At 60.0% G+C, this 17,239-nt stretch overlaps 2 protein-coding genes across 2 annotated transcripts; one reads left to right on the top strand and one right to left on the bottom strand.

Annotated features, from left to right (window-relative positions):
* Positions 1-4,612: 4,612 nt before the first annotated feature.
* Positions 4,613-10,611, top strand: PPP1R14A (protein phosphatase 1 regulatory inhibitor subunit 14A). Its single transcript, XM_063140000.1, has 4 exons — positions 4,613-4,881; positions 8,500-8,580; positions 9,543-9,575; positions 10,192-10,611. The coding sequence occupies exons 1-4, from the start codon at positions 4,663-4,665 to the stop codon at positions 10,312-10,314; spliced, it is 456 nt and encodes a 151-aa protein (XP_062996070.1). The 5' UTR covers positions 4,613-4,662; the 3' UTR covers positions 10,315-10,611.
* A 5,005-nt stretch (positions 10,612-15,616) lies between these two features.
* On the bottom strand, positions 15,617-16,498 carry LOC134407991 (cdc42 effector protein 2-like). The gene has a single exon (XM_063140041.1). The coding sequence runs from the start codon at positions 16,358-16,360 to the stop codon at positions 15,641-15,643; it is 720 nt and encodes a 239-aa protein (XP_062996111.1). The 5' UTR covers positions 16,361-16,498; the 3' UTR covers positions 15,617-15,640.
* Between the last annotated feature and the right edge of the window lie 741 nt (positions 16,499-17,239).

Below are 17,239 nucleotides of genomic sequence, written 5' to 3' on the forward strand. Positions count from 1 at the left end.
CCCCGCAGGTGAGCCACGCCCCCTGCCCCGACACCCAATCGCGCCGCCCGACGTCACAACGGGGGAGCGCCACGTCCCCCCCACCGCCGCACCTGCACAGGGGAGGGAGGCAGGGAGGCCACGCCCACTTCGTTTGCATAGCCTGAACCCCTGGAAAGACCCGGATACGAAGCAGCTCGACGGGACCCGCGAGAGAAGGAGAGCGCCCTCGGCCTCCTGCGTGCTCGGGAGCGGCTCGGACTGTGGCGAGCCTCCCGCCCCGCTCGCTGGGGCGCCCGTGCAGCAGTTTCCCTTCCTCCTCCCCTGTCCTCAGGAGGTGGCGAGAGAGGCGGGGAGCGTCGGGGGCGATGGGTTAGTGGGGAGGGCGAAGCCCCCTCCCGCAGCAGGAACCCATTACCCAGGCAGGGCAAACTGAGGCAGGCAAGGTAACTTCGAAACCACGAGTCCCCCCAGCACAGGGAGGCCGCGGGGCTCGGGGCCTTATAGCAACCCGAAGCGGGCCTCTGAGCCCACATGGCTGCGCGCTGCAGAGAAGGCAGGTAACTACTGCAAGGCCTCGAGGACAAAGCAGACTGAAAAATAAGGGGGGCAGCGAAAGGGGGGCTCTGACACCCTCCACGCCTCTCCACAATCCCGCTGACCCTCCCAGGCGTGGAAAAGAGAAAGTGGTGAATGGTTAAAAAGTGGGGGGGGGTAGCGAGGAGTTGGACGCGCGCGCCCCCTTCCTCTAGTTTGAAAACATACGAGTTGTTTCAAATCTAAAAGAAATCGCTATGTGTTCTTCTGAGCCCTGCGAGGACGCTGCCAGCCTGCTACAGACACCCACACTCCTCTAGGGGGCAGCAGGCGCTGACGGGAGATTTTAAAGAAGATCCGATGCAAATGCCTGGCTGTGACGGGCCAGGACCAAATGTGGGAGCCCAGCAGAGCGGCCCCGCTGGATCCAATGCCGCTGGCTGCCATGGAGAAATCCCATTGGGAGGGGGACAGGAGGAAGAGGGAGAGGCGGGGAGCCTTCGCACGAGCCCTGCCCAGGCACTAACGGGAGCTGCGCGGGGAGGAGAGGAGGCGAGAGACCTGGGCTGCCCCATCTGCTCTTCTGTGGGGAAGGGAGAGAAAACGGCCTTGGCTGGCAGTTCAGCCACCCCGCCCTTAATAAGACACTGCTCTGGCCCCAGCCCTGCTCACGCCCCTGAGAGGCATTTGCATGTTGGGACATGCCCCAGTCGCCACATTCACCCAATGAAGGCCACGTTCAGTTGGGCCCTGAAGAACGGGCGTGTGAAGACGCCAAAACTGCACCCCATTGTGTCTTACGGGTGTGTTTTGTGGGGAGGGCAGTCCTGCTCCCGGTTCCAAGCAGAATCAGGGCCCTGAAACCGAGCCTGAAATTTATTTATTTATTTATTACATTTTTATACCGCCCAATAGCCAAAGCTCTCTGGGCGGTTCACAAAAATTAAAACCATAATAAAACAAGCAACAGGTTAAAAACACAAATACAAAATATAGTATAAAAAGCACTGTAAAAGCACCTCCCTTCTCCCGGCCCCCAGGGGTGGATCATCCATGGATGAGGAATCTGCAAACAATGCCCAGCTGCCAACCGGGATTTCCTGGAGATCTTTTGGGGGGGATCCTCTCCCCTCCCAGACTGCCAGAGCTCATACTGCTGGTTAAATCTTTCTCGGCTGTCATCTTGTGCCATGATGGGCTGGGATCCTTTTACTGGCACGTGAATTGTCCCACCAAGCTTGGCGCACACGTTGCGTTTCACTCCCACTTGCTTGCTCTCTGAGGCTTCTCAGCCAAATTCTCCTGCCTGTCTCCAGGGTCCCTTAAACATCACAGAATCCACCCTGCATGGCCAGCAGTGATACAAAGGCCTGGGGAGAGGGAAAGGAGGGGGGGTCGGAGCCCCCCTGCTGAGATGCCAGCCCTTGGAGCATGGCTGGCCATCTGTGCCCTCGGATGCAACCGTTTTCAAGGATGGAAGAGGGATGGAGCAGGTGCCATCGAAACCTAAATACTTCTGCTCAGTGGATGCGTGGATCTCTGTGACTCAGCTCCCTGGTGTCTCCCCAGGAATGAAAGTCTCTACCCAGATTCAGGGCAAGTGAAGACAGCAACTGGTCAAGGCCATGAAGTTGTTCCACAAGAATTGTGTGTGCGTGCGCGTGCCTGCCTGCCCGCCCTTGTGGGATGACATTAAGATAGTCCAGCCTAGGTGGTTTGTGCTCTGGCAACCTCTCAGTTGCACTCCTGCAAGGCATCCTGAGTGGGGCTGCCCTCAGAACAGGGATAGGGAATGTGTGGCCCTCCAGATGTTGGACTGAAACTCCCATCATGCCTCCCTGTTGGCTTTGCTGGCTAGGTCTGATGGGAATGGAGGTCCAATAACAGCTGGAAGGCTCAGGTTTCCCCCCTCCCCCGCTCTAAAAGCTGCAGCTGCTGCAGAATGCAGCATCATTCCAGAATTTTCGCTGGGGGGCAGCAGCAGAGACGTTCCTCCCCTCTGTAGAGAGCCTTGTTTCGTTCCAGCCCCAGTTTGAGGCTGGAAGCCATATATGGTTGGGGACCCCAGGACAGCACCCCCATCCCAGCCAGCCTGGCTGACTGCTGAGGGAGGTGAGTCAGTGGCACCCCAAGAGAAGACCCTATGTGGCGCCTATCTGTGCAACTCCTTTCCAGAGGAGTTTGCCTGGGACCACCTTTGCTGTGCTTCAGGTGCCAGGTAGAAAGGTCTCTATCTGCCCCCCAGACCTTTGGCATTCTGTGTATTTTAAATAAATATAATAATATTTTAAAGGTTTGCTTTTATGTTCACACTCCAGGCTGCTTTTTAGTCCTTTGAAAAGGACTGTTTTATGTGCATCTTTTACTATTTTGATCAGTGTAAACTGCCCCAAGATCGTTGGATGAAGAGCAGCATCAAAATCTACCAAATAATTAAAAAGACCCTGGGCAGGGGAAAGGGAGCCTTGTCCCCTCCATGGTGGAGGTGGGTGGGTCTCTACAGCTTGTCTGCAGTTCAGAGGTGGCTGGGAATTGCACAGAGAGGCCAAAATGGGTGGGGCATCCCCAGTGCCCCCTTAATGATTGCTGCCTTGCTTTCCAGGGTTGGCTTGGGGAAAACAGGATGCAGGAGGGGGCGCAGGTGTGGGGTGGGGGGAACCAGCCATGCTTGAAGGGATGCCCATGTTGTGCCCCCCTCCACTGCAATGGGGGGGGGGCGTTTGGAAAGGCCTTGGCCTCTAGAGCCCTGGAGCGCATGCTGGGCCTCAAGATTCTGCAGCCCATCAAGAGCCCAAGGAGACACAAGGGCTCCCTCCAGGTGCAAAGGGCTCCCTCGCCGGCCAAAGCAGCTTCCACTCATGGAGGGAATCCAGCCCTCGGTGGAGGCCGCTTTTTTGCTGGAACAAGCAGAGGAAGCATCGCTTCCTTCCTTCCGTCCCTCCTCCCCAGCTGTCTGTTTTGCTTTTTGCTGAGCCGTGGGAGGGATTTGTGAGTCAGACCTGGGTCAGTGAAACCCATCTCGCCTGATCTACCAGCTCCACAAGAGCCCCACAGAGGCCTCCAAAATGGGATTCTCCTCTAATGGCCTATTTTGGGGGGGGGGGTTCTGCTTTGGAGGGTGCAGGACAGGGAGCCCCTTCTCTTTGGGTTTCTCCAACTCCAGTCACATCCTCTGGATTTATCTTGGTCCGCAACTCCTCTGCAATCCTCCGTTTCCCAGCATGGCTGCCTGCATCAACCAGCCACCCTGGAGCCAACTGCCCCCCCCCCATACTACTGGGTGGCCACCGTGCCAGGCTTTAGGTGCCCAGTTCAGCAGGGCCAGCTTTTCGGTGAGAGATGCCCAGGTGGGCGCTGAGGGCCCTTTTGGCTGATGGGGAGAGTGTTGGGCTCCTCTTCCAGATATCATGGGTCTGGCTGGGCTCTGCTCTCAGTAGGCCACCGTTTCCCAGGGGTTGGGAAACCCACCCCCCACGTTGATTCTGTTTCTGTCCCCATAATGAGGGCAGAGAGAAATGGCCCACCCAACTACTGGGAAGCTGGCTGGCTGCAGATCCAGACACCAGATACCTCTGGATAGAGTTGGGGGGGGGGGGGGCAGCAGGCGACGGCTGTCGCCGCAGCCGCCGCCTTCATCCTCTGCTGGGGGAGGGATCCCAACTGCATCTGGCTGGGCCCTGCGGGGCGGGGGGGGGGGGCGGGAAGAAGGCTGAACTAGATGGACCCCTGTCTGCTCCAGCCATTCTGGCAAGATGGGGGAGGGGTGCACAGCCAGGCTCCCCCGCAGCTCCTGTGCCAGCCACTCGCACGCACCCCTCGGAACTGAGCGGGGCTTCGCTCGGATAACGCGGGCGGGCGTGGGGGCGGGGGAGCTCCCGCCCAGGAGAGGGAGGAGGCCGCCAGGGCGCCGTCCTGGTGCTGCGGCTCTCCTGGACGGGGCGGCCGGGAGGGGGCTCTCCCGAGCAGCGGCAGCAGCCCCTTCCTCTGCCCGGGCTCGCGGGGGCATCTCGCAGCCGGTGGGACTGAGGGGCGGGCCGCGCCTTGGAGGACCGCCCACCCCCACCGGCCCCGCCCCTCCCTCCCTCGGCCGCTAAAAGGCGCTGGCCGGCCACGGGGGCCCCGTCTAGCAGGGACGAGCGACGAGCGATGGCGGCGCACCGGGTCGGGAGGCGCCTGGGGCGGGCTTCGCCGGCGCGCTCTGCCGGGCTCTCTCCGGGGGGAGCGCGAGCGGAGCGGACGCCCAGCCCGGGCATCCAGCGGCGCCAGGCGCGGGTCACCGTCAAGTACGACCGGCGGGAGCTGCAGCGGCGCCTCGACACAGAGAAGTGGATCGACGGCCGCCTCGAGGAGCTCTACCGGGGGCGGGTGAGTCTCTGCCGTCCGCCCCGTCCGGAAGCTGCAAGAGCGGCGGGGGCGGGGGACCCCCCTCCCCGGACCGTGGAAGCCTTCGCGGGGAAAGGCCGGCGGAGGCAGACCCGGCCGTGGCCCGGTGGCCGGAACCGGCGCGCCCGCTCCTCGCCTTGCAGCCCGGGGGCCCCCCGTGCGACGCGGGGGCCTCGTGGACGCGGGAGCGGCAGAGGCGGCGAGCGGCTATCTCGCCGGCAGCGGGCGCCGACTCGCCTCGAGTTTCGGCTGCTGGCCATCATGCCCTGCCGGGGCCGGCGCCCGCCCATCCCCCGCCTCTGGGCTGCTGCTCTGCAGACCCTCCCAGCAGACAAGGGGTTAATCCCAGCCCCAGCTGCTGCCCCACCCGCAGGCGCTGCTCTTCGGGGAGGGCTCTGCTGTTGCCATCTGCCCTGCCAGGGAGGCGCATCTGCTGCGGGAGCCCCAGGCGCCGGGAGCAGAGTAGAAGCGAGCCCGGCGGCGCCCCCGCCGCGCCGGCTTGGCTCCGGGTCTGCCTTCCTCCGAGGCGACGGGGCTCTGCGCGAGGAGGGCGGGCTTCCGCGGGTCGCAAGCGGGAAGCGCCGGAAGAGTTGGGGCGGCTTCTTTACGTGATGGGTTGGGATGGGATGGATGCCGGGGAGGGGGGGAAGATGCGGAGGCCCGGACACGCCCGGGAGCTTGCGCGAAGGAGCAGCCGGGGTGAACGCCTCTGCTGAGGGTGGGGGCCAGCCCACGAGTCCCAAAACTTCCGATGGAACTCCTCGCTACTGGCTGCACTGGAGTGGGGGGGGGAGGGCTGGGCTGTTGGTGGCCCTGGGCCATGGTAGCCGCCCAATGGATGGAGCTGCGCATCCTGACCCAGCAGCGCAGCCCTTCTGCGCCCTCTGCTCCTTCCCCGGGGAGGTGGGAGGGGGGCGTTAAAGCTGGCACCGCTCAGTTGCGAAGCAGCCCTGCCTCCTTCCTTGGCTGCTCCAGAGTCTTGCCAGGATGCGTCCAGACCCCTCAGCCTTCATCGTTCTAAATCCCTGACTGGATCTCTCTTGATTACTTGGCCTCAGGGCAGGACAGTGGCTGCGCCCAAGACCAAGTTTCTCTGGTGCCCTGAAGTAGAATGGGGAAGGCCCAGGCTCCGTGGCAGGGCACGTGTGCTGGGGCAGAAGCCCCCCCCCTGCCCCCCCGCCCCCTTCAGCACCCTTGGTCCAGGCTGGGAAACATCCTGAGAGCTGCTCCTGACAGCATAAACCATCACCCCGTCTCGGTGCCCCCGACCCTGTGTTTTGGACTACAACACCCAGCATTCCTGACCACTGGTCATGCTGGCTGGGGCTGATGGGAGTTTATTTATTTATTACATTTTTAAACCGCCCCATAGCCGAAGCTCTCTGGGCGGTTCACAAAAATTAAAACTATAATAAAACAACCAAAAAACACAAATACAAAATACAGTATAAAAAGCACAACCAGGAAAAAAACACACAGCAAAAATTAATATAAGATTAAAATACAGAGTTAGAACAGTAAAATTTAAATTTAAGTTAAAATTAAGTGTTAAAATACTGAGAATAAATAGGTCTTCAGCTGGCAATGAAAGGAGTACAGTGTAGGCACCAGGTGGACCTCCTAGGGAGCTCATTCCACAGCCGGGGTGCCACAGCAGAGAAGGCCCTCCTCCTAGTAGCCACCTGCCTCACTTCCTTTGGCAGGGACTCATGGAGAAGGGCCCCTGTGGATGATCTTGAGGTCTGGGCAGGTACACATGGGAGGAAGTGTTCCTTCAAATAACCTGGCCCCAAATCATTTAGGGCTTTGAATGCTAGAGTTGAAGTCTAAAACATCTGGGGGCACCAGATATTTGGGGGAAGGTGTTGTGTGAGAGCTAGCCAGACCAAAGGCCTCACTGCCTAAGGCGGCTCCCTCTCCGCTCCTTCCGGGGATCTTCCTCCCTTCCTCTGCCCCCTTCCTAGAACACCTGGAGCTCCTTCTTTTGGAGCCTTCGGTCTTCCACCCCCCCCCCCAATTCCAATTGCCCTTGGAAACACCTGTTGCCTCCTGGCTCTTCTCAGCATCCTCCCTGTATTCCTGCATGGCTGGGTCAAACTCCAGCCACACCCCCAAGGAGGTGGGGTGGGGGTTGCTGTCTCTTGCTCCTTAGCAGCATGTGGGCCTGTGCTGGAGGAGTCTGGCCTGTCCCTGAGGGATGGGCCTCTTCCCCCCCCCCCCCGAAGGGGCTGCCTTGTGACTGCTTCACGCTGAGCATCTTGGGCTGTGCGAGGTTCAGGCTGGCGAAGCTGGTCCCCTTGGTGGGTCCCAGAGGGAGAGAAGCAGCATCGGAACCAGGAAGGCTGCGGGGAGCTGGTGGGCAGGCTGCCTGAGGACCGGGAGGTCGGTGCGCCCTCTTTCCTGACTGCAGCAAGCGCCTCCCACGTTCCTTGCCCAGAGAGGATTCCTACAGGGGGAGGGAGGGAGGGAGGGAGGGAGGGAGGGAGGGGGGAAGCCTGGCCTATCTATAAAAGAGGCGCCTCCAACCCTTCCATGAAAGGAGAGAGTTCCCAGCCTGGCTCGCCTTCCTCATCCCGGGGGAGTTTCTAGTGGTGGGGGGAGGGAGAGGAGGAGGACTCGGCAGCTGGCGGGCCAGTTCTGCAGCAGCCAAGCAAGACTCAGCGAGTGCAACTAGGGCTGCGCCTTGCTTGCATGCATGCATGCATGCATACCAACTCCTGGGCGCCTTGCAAGGCCCACATGCTCCCAGGCTCCTGAGTAGTGGTTCTTTTGGCACAAGTGGTGGGTGGGTGTGCCTGGCCCGCTGTTGGTCAGTGAAGATGCCTTTGGGTGACCTGGCCATTGCGGAGCCAAGCCTGTCCCTGTGGCTTGTGCCTTCCCTTCACTTGTGCCTTCCCTTGAACGGCCTCCTTTGTAGCACCCCTCTATTTGGTTCCACGTTTATGCAAGGAGGGCAGTGCCTTGCCTCCTCCCAAGGAGGGACAGCAGTGGCTCCTGAATCACCCCCCTCTGGGAGGGAGGAGCCAAGTCTCTGAGTGGATCCCAATGAGAAAGTGTGTGGAGGGAGGGGCTGCCGGGCAGGCCTTTTGCACCTCTCCCCCCACCCACCCACCCACCCACCCACCTACCCAGGAAAACACATGGATGAAGCCAGCTGTCCTTGGCCTCTGAAAGCCCTGCCCTGCTGAGCGTGTGGAAGGTCCCGTGACTAGGAAAAACCGGTGTCCATTCACAGGCAATGCAAATGCAAGCTTGTGTGTCTTTGATATGCAGGAGTGGATGGTGAAACATGGTGGCTTCCCCATTGCCATTGGAAGCTAGGAGGCTGCATTCCACCATGTCAGGTCTGTGGTCCATCTCGCCTGGCAGCCATGGCTGTCCCTCCCTCTCAGGTTTCAGGCACGGGCTTTTCCTGCCCTGCCTGGAGATGCTGCCAGGGGTGGAACCGGAGGCCTTCTGCAGGCCAAGCAGGGGCCCTTGTGCCACGGAGCCACGGCCCCTCCCCATGAGCCCCCTGTGGGGCTTCCCTGGCAGCAGCCCTCTCCCCTGGGGCCTGGTCCCAGAGAGTCCCGTTGCCCAATGCTGTAGCTCTTGTTGCAGGAAGCTGACATGCCTGATGAAGTCAACATCGATGATCTCCTGGAGATGGCCACGGATGAGGAGAGGGCCACGAAACTGCAGGTGGGTGGCTGCTGTGAGATAATCAGGCCCCCAGATTCAAAGGTGGGGCCCAAATGGGTACACTTTGCTGGGAGACATTACCATGTGCTTACTGACTCTCTGCCACAGGGCTGTTGTGAGGATAGAATGGGGGCGGGGGGAGGAGAGGGACCACGCCAGCTGTTGTGGGCTCCTTGCGAGAGGAAGAAGGGTGGGATGGAAATGCAGTGATGAAAAATAGACAAGCAACAGGCCGAGCAGTGAATTGCTCGCCCTGATGAAGGAAACTCTCTAAGGGGTGGGTAGGTGGGTTCTGGATGTTTTGGCCCTAAAACTCCCCTCACCTTTGGCTATGCTGGAAAAGGCCGATGGGAGTTATAGGGCCAAAACAGCCACAGGGCCGCAAGTTGCCCAGCCTTGCACTTGGGTTTGCAGTTTTGAGATCCCAGGATCAGTGGGAAGCAGGCAGAGTTCCTGCAAAGATGCCTGGGTGGGTGAGTTGGGAACTGGCACTAGGGCCCAGGTCTTGGAAGCAATGCCTGAAGGGTGCTTGTCCATGTACTAATGCACAAATATAATTAATGTGTCGTTAAGATAAGACACGTGCCATTTGGCCACACGTGGCTGCAATGCAAATACAGTGTGGACTGTGAGAAACGGAAAACATAAATGTTCAAAGACACCAGGCAGTTTTACAAAACAGACAAAGGATCAAAGGGGACGGCTTCTTGTTGTGAGTTTGTACCAGGCTTTGAGAATGGGTGCTGGAGGGAGGGGGCTTCTCTTGGAGGCTAGATTCCACGTTAAAGCTGGGAATCAAGCCAGAGATCAGCCGGAGGGGACGGGGACGGGACGACAACGATGACACCCGACCCCAACTTCAGGGGCAAAGCATGGGGAGACCAGATGAAAGTAGGGGCTACCTGGCATGCCCAGACCCTGCCACCTTCCCCAGGCCATTCCTCATCCGTGTCTCTTTCCAGGGCCTCTTGGAGTCGTGCCACCACAACACGGAGGTGGGTGCCTGTTCTTTTGCATTAGTACTCTCTGGCTTTTGTCTGTGTGTCTCTGTTGCCGGGGGCGGGGTAGTCACTGTGTCTCCCAAGGGGCATTGCCGTTTCTGGGTGCTTCTCAGCTGAGGCTGCTGCCTGATGTTCTGTGGAGAACTGGATGGCACTCCTTTTCTAGGCACAGACGTGCCCCCCGCACTGCCCTGCAGGCATCCTGGCACCACAGACCCTCTACCCCCTCCCTTGGGTGCCTGATGCTCAGACTCCCTGAGGATACCCCCCCCCCGATTGCTGGCATTCCAATTGCAGCCAGTCATTCCAGAGCGCCCTGCTGCCCCCGCCTGCCCCAGGTTCCTGTAGCCTGGCTTGTGAGGGCTTATGCCGGGAAGTGCTGAGCAAGCCCCAGCCCTGGTCGTATCCAGCCTGTGACTGGCTGGCTCTCTTGGAATGGGAACCTGGTGACGGCACAGAGGTTGGACACTGCCAGTGGTGTCTGGGGAGGGGGGAGACCCGACTCCTTGCCGGAGGCACTCCTGGGTCCCTGCCCCATGGCCATGGTGGGCCTGATCCTAGCCTCAGGAGCTGCTGTCCCTGGACTCATCTCCTCCTCCTCCTGCTGTAGGGCTTCATCCAGGAGCTGCTTGGAAAGCTGAGAGGCCTCCGGACAGAACACGTCCTCCGACGGACGAGCCCAAACAGCCAGGGGGATGCGGAGCCGGGCACGGAGGCCCCCGAGCGGCCGTGAAGCTGGGCAGCCAAAGACCTGGCCGAGCCTGTCAGACGGATGGATTCCTCTCCTGCCCAGGAGGTGGTGCCTCCTGGCTCTGCTGCTGCTGCTACTGCTGCTGGGCTCGACCACGCAACTCCCGAGCGGCACGTGGCTGCAAGGACGTGTGCCCGGCAAACTGCAGCCCGATCCCTCTTCCTCAGCAGCATTTTTGCCACCACCACCCCGGCACACACGTTGTATAAATCTCTGTATAGTGAGTGTTGGTGTCCTCTGCTGTGGTTCCCTCCTGTAATAAAGGGCTTCTTTCTCCCACTCCGGCTCGTGGCTCGGCTGCTGCCTCAGCCATGTATGTGTTGCGGTGGGTGGGGGGATACCGGCAAGTCCCCTGCCGGTGGCAACGGCTCCTTGGCCACGCCCCCTGGCCACAGCTGCCTCCGCCGCCACTGGCTCCGAGGCCACCCAGGGCTGTGGCTTGTGGCCTGCCCGAGTGCTTTTCTCCAGGCTCCAGTTCAACGTGCTCCAGGCGCTCTTCAAAGCCCTGCTCCGCCAACCCAAGCGCCAGCCTGGCCCGGTCGCCGTGACTTTTGCCCTTCCCTGGAACATGCCCAGCTTCCCTGTAGGCCACAGCATGCTGGAGAAGGCTTTGCTTGCCCGAAGCCTTGTGCCACTCCTGCCTCCCTCCTAGCTCTGTTGGGAAGTGCAAGAGCCTCCCCAGAGCCAGCCCCGCTCCTGGCTGCCTTTGCTTTCTCTTCACCACAGTGTTTGGCAAGAGAGCACGGCTCCTGGCATCAGCGGCTCCATTCTCCAGGCTGCCCCAAATGCCACCCCCAGGTACTCCTCCCCACCCAGCAAGGAGAGCTGAAGGGGCCCCGCCTTTCCCCAAGAGCCAAAGGGGCAGTTGGCGCCCCCCCCCCAGACTCCAGGGAGGGGCTGCAGCTCCGTGGGTGAGCCTGGGTCAATCCCCGGCAGCCTCTCCAGGTGAGGCTGGAAAAACTCCTGCCTGGCACCCTGGAGGGAGGAGAGCCACGGCTGCCAGCCACTGCCGACAATGCCAGGGTAGATGCACCAGGGCGGCCCCAGCTCTGTCCAAGGCCGCTTTGGGCATTCCCGTGACCCAGTCCATTGGGCTGAGCAGCTCCCTCCAGAGTGCAGCTTGCCTGCCTGGAGCTAGCAGGCAGGCACACACACACAGAGCAGCTAAAGTTCCAGACACAGTTGCAGTCTCGGGGCGGACCCAGCTAGTAGCCTCACCACTCCAAAAGCCCCTCAAAGGGGATGACGGGTGTCTGCGTGAGGTGCCTGTGCAGCCCTGCCCTTCCACTCAGTGATGGGGCCTCGTGACGCGTGGGCTGGCAGAGCGGCCGGCTACGAGGATCCCCTCCCTGCAGCCCTTGTTTACAGCGCGGAATCAACAGCTGCACGCAGCACCGCCGTGTGCTGGATTCACCCCCCACCCCCCACGCACGGCCCTCAAGAGAGGAGAGCGTCTTCTGGGGTTCCTGCATCAGGTGAGGCTGGGATGTTGGCTGAAGGCAGGGAAGCGTTCAGGGGCCACCATGACACAAGCCCCCGTGGTGGCCCTTTGGGCAAAGGTCAAAGACGCTGCCTTTGTCCTTTCTGGGAACGCGGGGCCCCCTTCCTGTCGCAGTGCTGGGCCCTGGGAGCCAGTGAGTCGAGGGGCTGTGAGAGCCTCTTTGCATCATTGGCCAGGGCTGGGGGCTGCCCGGCTGCCCTCCCTCCCTCCCTCCCTGCCCCAAGGAGCATTGCAGCTGCACAGCTTAAGGGCCGGACAGCGTTGCTCAGGCTCCCGGCCCCTCCTGGCCTTGCAGCGTTTCCAAGCAGCCCCTTTTCACCCCCAGTGATGCTGCCGGCAGCCCTCAGGGGAGCAGCAAAGGGAGGCAGCAGGAGAGCCTTCTGTGGCCCAGCAGCTCCGTGGCTCGTGGATGGCCCCCAAACTGGTGGCTTCCACCACCATTTAAATACCAGGTGTAAGGACTGACCAGGGTTGTCTTTCTACAAGCCCTTTGCTAATCTCTGCTGGCCCCAAGCATGGCGGGGGCTGCCTTCTGGTCAGCAGGTGGAGGCACCTGTATGGAGCTGAGAAAGGCCAGAGTTGCCCACCGCTGCTGTCAGGGGTCCGGGCCTTCCTTGCCCGCTTCCGGCGCTGTGCAGGGGCTCACCCTGGACCTTTCATTCTTGCCCGCCTTCTCTCTTCTCCCCCCACCCCCTGCTCTCCATCAATGGGGCTTTATCTGTCCTGCCAACCTGTACCAGCCACGGAGGAGCTGGGCAGCTGAAGAACCTCCCCTCCCAGCCCTGCTGGAAGCTACGAGGAGGAGGAGGGGGGAAGAGGCAAAGTCTGCCTCTTCTGTGCCCTCCCACCCGCCCCGGGAACTGGGCTCTTCCCTTGTTGTGGTGCCCCAAGCAACAGCCCTCTGCTCGTGCTTGGCTTGGTGGGCAAAGCCCCCCAGTGGGCGTCTCCTCCCGGCACACAGCTCCCATGGGAGACTGGCTCATGGCCTTATTTGGGAGCAAGCACTGGAGGGGAGGGGGTGCCCTTGCTCGCTCGCCTGCCTGCCTGCCTCCAGATGTCGGGGAAGCAGTGGCTGAGGAGCAGCCTAGCTTGGCTGATGCCCCTGTTTGACCTCTTCTGGGCTAGTAAGGAAGGGCCAGCCCAGGAGAGGCTGCCCTGGGCAGGGGAAGGAGCACGCTGGTCAGCCCTCTCACACCACCACCAGCTGTGCAGGAAAAGCCGGAGAGGAGCGGGCCAAGGGAGGCTGGAATGGATGGGCTGCTGCTGCTGCTGCTGCTGCAGATGGGCCAGAAGGTGGTGGTGGGGGCCTCCCTTGGCCACGACGGGCAGGAAATTGGCATAGGTTGAGACACACACCCCTCTCCAAACTCGCTCTTGCAGATGGAAGTGGCACTGTAGGGAAGAGAGCTGCCTTTCTAGGAGCCTGATGGCAAGAATATTATGGGCTGTTCACCCCATAATCCACCTTCTAGGATTCAGTGCCCTACCCCCATTTCCTGCAGGAGCTGCGCTCAGAGGAGGGGGCCTGCTTGCCCACCTGCACCTCTGGCACAGAAAGGGTTAAAAAGCCCCCCCACACACACATTGGCCAGAAGCTGCCCCCTGGTGCCTGCAGGAGGTGTTACAACATCCCACCGTTGAGCTGTGGGCTCCGTTCTGGGGCTCAGGAGGGAACCCTTTGGCTCCTCCATGCCTTGCACACCCACCGCCCCTGCTGCCACTTCACCAACAAACAGGGCGGGGAGGTTAGTGCAGGGATGCCTTCCATTGTAGCCAAGGCGAAAGCCACTTCTCCACCAAAGCCACCTCAGTGCAGCCTTTGCATCTGTGCACATTTATGCATCACATGGGGGCTGATAATGGGTCCAGAGCACACCTGGGGGGGGGGTTAACCCTTTCCTCCCCTGCTGTGGTACCAAGGAAAACCCCACTCCTGAATTCAGTGTTTCCTTTGTGGAAAAACCCTCGTTGGGGAGGAAAAAGTTAAGTTCCCCCTTCACTCCTCTGATCCCATCACCTGCACAGAGGCAATTTGCATTTAAAAATGAACAAACTCAAACACTCCCTACAAACTCATTAGATTCAAAAACAGAGTTAACGTCTCTACACATTAGCTAGCCCTGTAGCCCTGAGGGGTCGTAGGGATAGGATATGAGGACTGGTACTCTTATGGATTGGTAATTGGTTAAACAGGAAGCACTGGGTAGTTCTCACAGGAGTGAGAAGTGAGTGCGGGGGGGGGGGCACCCCTTGGTCTGGTATGAGGGCCGTGGCTTATAATGCCAAACCAGGGTGAACAGAAAAGGTGACCAAGCTTGCAAACACCATCACATTATTCAGGGTGGTGGAAACCACGGTAGACCGAGAAAAGCTCCAAAAGGATGTTTTCAATATTCCTATTTTAATCTTTGTAAACTGCCCAGAGAGCTTCGGCTATGGGACAGTATATAAATGCAATAAATAATAATCTCTCCAAACTGCAGAAATGGGTAACAAATGGGCCGTTCAGTGTATGTGTACAGTGAGGCACACGGGGGCAAAGTATCCTGGCTTCACATAGGTGACACTCTCTTGCTGAGGTGGATGGCTGAGTGAAAGAAACGGCAGGCCGGGGTGCAGCAGCTGTGAATAGGTCAAACTCCAGGTTGGGAATAATTCAGAAAGGGGCTGAAAATAAACTGCCAGTATTATGATGCCTTTACACACATCTATGGTGCAGCCACACACGGATCACTATGTACAGTTCTAGTTGATGCATCTCAAAAAAGATACTGCAGTGTTGGAAAAGATTTAGAAGAGGACCACAGAAACAAACCAGGGTGGGGGTGGGGGTGGGGGTGAGGAGGAGCACCTCCTCTATAAGGAGAGGTTGCAACATGTGTCGCTTTTCATCTTAGAAAAAAAGGCAAGTGAGGAGGGACAGGAAAGAGGTCTACAAAACTGCAGTGTGGAGAAACTTCACAGCGCGAAGCAACATTCTCCTCACCGTAGTAGAACTGAAGAGGGGTCACCCAGTTAAACTGACTGGCAGGAGGTTCAGGGCAGATTAAAGGGAGTCTGTCTTCACACAATCATTCTTGGAACTCACTGCTGCAAAACGTAGTTCTATCCACCAGCTTAAGGTGCCCTTAAAATCGAAACCCAAGGAAGAAGAGGAGCTCTGTCAAGCAGCTGTCAGCCGTGATGTCTGGAGGCAGGATCCGCATTCAGAGGTAGCCTATCTCCGTGCACCAGATGTGGGGCGGGTGTGTTCCTCTTGGAACGTAAGTCCCATTCACTTCAGTGGGCCTGCTCTGTGTATAACTTCAGTTAGATCCTACAACTGAAGATCAGAAACAGGCTGTGGGTTGAGGCAGGCCCACCTCGGCCTGTTTCAGCTGTGGGGCTGGGGCCTTCCCCTTGTGTTCTGAAGGTGGGCACAGCCCGCCTTGCCTTGGGCGCAGAGCTCTGCTGGGCCACAGCGGACGGCATTCCAGCGCTTGTCTCCGGGAAGTGGCCTCTCCTGCACTGACGTGCTGCAGGAAGCCCCGGCGGCCCCCTCCCATCCTGCTTCCAGCAAAGATCGCGTGCGTGCGTGCGTATAAAGGGACCTCAGGGCCCCCTTCCGTCCCCGGTGGGGTGAGGGTGGCACTGAGCATGGCCACCCCCACTTCTCCCCAGTGCTGCCTGGTGGGACCTGGGAAGACGACTCTGGTGGTGGTGGTGGTGGTGGTGGACAGGAGCCCTCCCTTCCCGGGCACTCTCTGGGGTGTGGCCTGCCCAGCATCTGGAGCCGCTGGTGGGGCTGGCGAAGGGGACGGGGGCATCCTACAGGGCTTTAGGGACAGGCTGTTGGTATTCCTCCATGATGCGCAGGACGTCGTCCAAAATGGAGGGGCCCAGGTCAAGGTCCAGCCGCAGCAGAGACTCTGAGCGGGGCAGTTCTGTGCCGCAGGGGCATTCCCGGCTGTCCACGCAATAGCTGCTGATTCCCACGAAACAGTCCTCTGGCGGGGGCGCAGAGAAGGAGGCGGAGGAGGCCAGCAGCAGGGGGTCATAGCGGCCCCTGGCAGAGAAGGAGAGGCCCTCGGCACTGCTGCTGCTGCGGAAGCAGTCCTCGCTAGCGCAGCTCACTGACATGGAGCGCTGCTGCCCTCCGCTGGGCATCTCCTCCAGGTGCAGGCGCGGTGGCTTGGGCGGGGCCTGATCCTGGCCCTGGGGCCCGCTGAACATGGGCAAAGAGACGGCGCTCTTCAGGAGGGTGCGGTAGCTGGCACCAGCTGAACAGCGGCCAAAGGACTCTTCTGCCAGCCCTGAGGAGCTGCCACCGCCGCCGCGGCCTAGATGGGGCAGCAGGTCATACTTGCCCTGCAGGAAGGAGAGCTCCCCAAACATATCGCCCTCCCCATCCAGGCCGATGTGGGCGCTGTGCCGGAAATCGCCCAGCGGGGGGCTGATCATGTCGCTGGACAGCACGTCGCGCAGACGCAGCTTCCTGCCCCGCTTGGGGGTCGACGTCTTCAGGTAGATGGGGGTCTTGGCTGGCATCTCCCCGCAGCCTGGCTGGTTCTGCTCCAAGGGCAGGAAGCGACCTGGACGTGCCCTGCTGGGCAGGGGCAAAAGTGGACTGCCGAGCGAGGAGTGTCCTGGGCGGCACCAACCAAGCGCTCTTCTCAGTTGGCCGCTGCTGCCTGCTGCTGTGAGAGAGCGACTCCAAGAGTGATGTGACCTTGGGCCGCGCTGCTGCTCCCCCTGCTCAGCTGCCACTGCCGAGAGGCACGCCGTGCCCTGGAAGAGCAAACCACGGGGGGGGGGGGGGAGGGAGCCACATGTCAGCACATAGAACCCACTGGGCACCTGCAAGCCCCTTCTCACCCACCCCACCTGGCGCAGGACTGCCAGCAGAGCACCAGCCAAGGAGCGCAGTGGCCCGTGCGCCTGTGTGAAGCGGTGCCCTGTCCATCTGGACCTGAAGGCAATGAATGGCCTTTCTGGTATGCGGACGCTCCCCTGGGGCCCTGAGCCGCATCCTGCTCCAAGCAGCCGCAATGATCCACTTCCTGCCCAGGCTGAAGATGGAAACCGGGAGCTGTTTGGGGTGACGCCGACGCCGACGCCCTCCCGGGCCCCGTGGGGGTGGGCAAGCGCGGCCGGGCCCAGTGCTCTCCTCATGAGGCCTCAGGGTAGACAATGCTCTGTTTAGCTGGACATTAGCATGGTTTAGTGGTGACATTTTCATCGTTTCAGAAATATATGAAGAAATATCCGTGGGAAACTTAATCAGAATAAAAGAAAATTGGCCTTTTTCTGACGGATTTAAATCATGACTCAAATTTCCTTGATTTAAATGAATCCATCCAGATTTTGTTTCCTAATGTTTTATTGCATATTCGTACTGTAGTTTGGAGTTTTAAAATGGCATTGTTA

Source organism: Elgaria multicarinata, chromosome 13, assembly GCF_023053635.1.
Source record: "Elgaria multicarinata webbii isolate HBS135686 ecotype San Diego chromosome 13, rElgMul1.1.pri, whole genome shotgun sequence".
NCBI lineage: Eukaryota > Metazoa > Chordata > Lepidosauria > Squamata > Anguidae > Elgaria > Elgaria multicarinata.

Coding starts and splice junctions, on each gene's coding strand:
- LOC134407991 (XM_063140041.1), bottom strand. CDS start 16,360: ATGCCAGCCAAGACCCCCATCTACCTGAAGACGTCGACCCCCAAGCGG.
- PPP1R14A (XM_063140000.1), top strand. CDS start 4,663: ATGGCGGCGCACCGGGTCGGGAGGCGCCTGGGGCGGGCTTCGCCGGCG. Junction 4,882..8,499: donor AGGAGCTCTACCGGGGGCGG/GTGAGTCTCTGC, acceptor CTCTTGTTGCAG/GAAGCTGACATGCCTGATGA. Junction 8,581..9,542: donor AGAGGGCCACGAAACTGCAG/GTGGGTGGCTGC, acceptor GTCTCTTTCCAG/GGCCTCTTGGAGTCGTGCCA.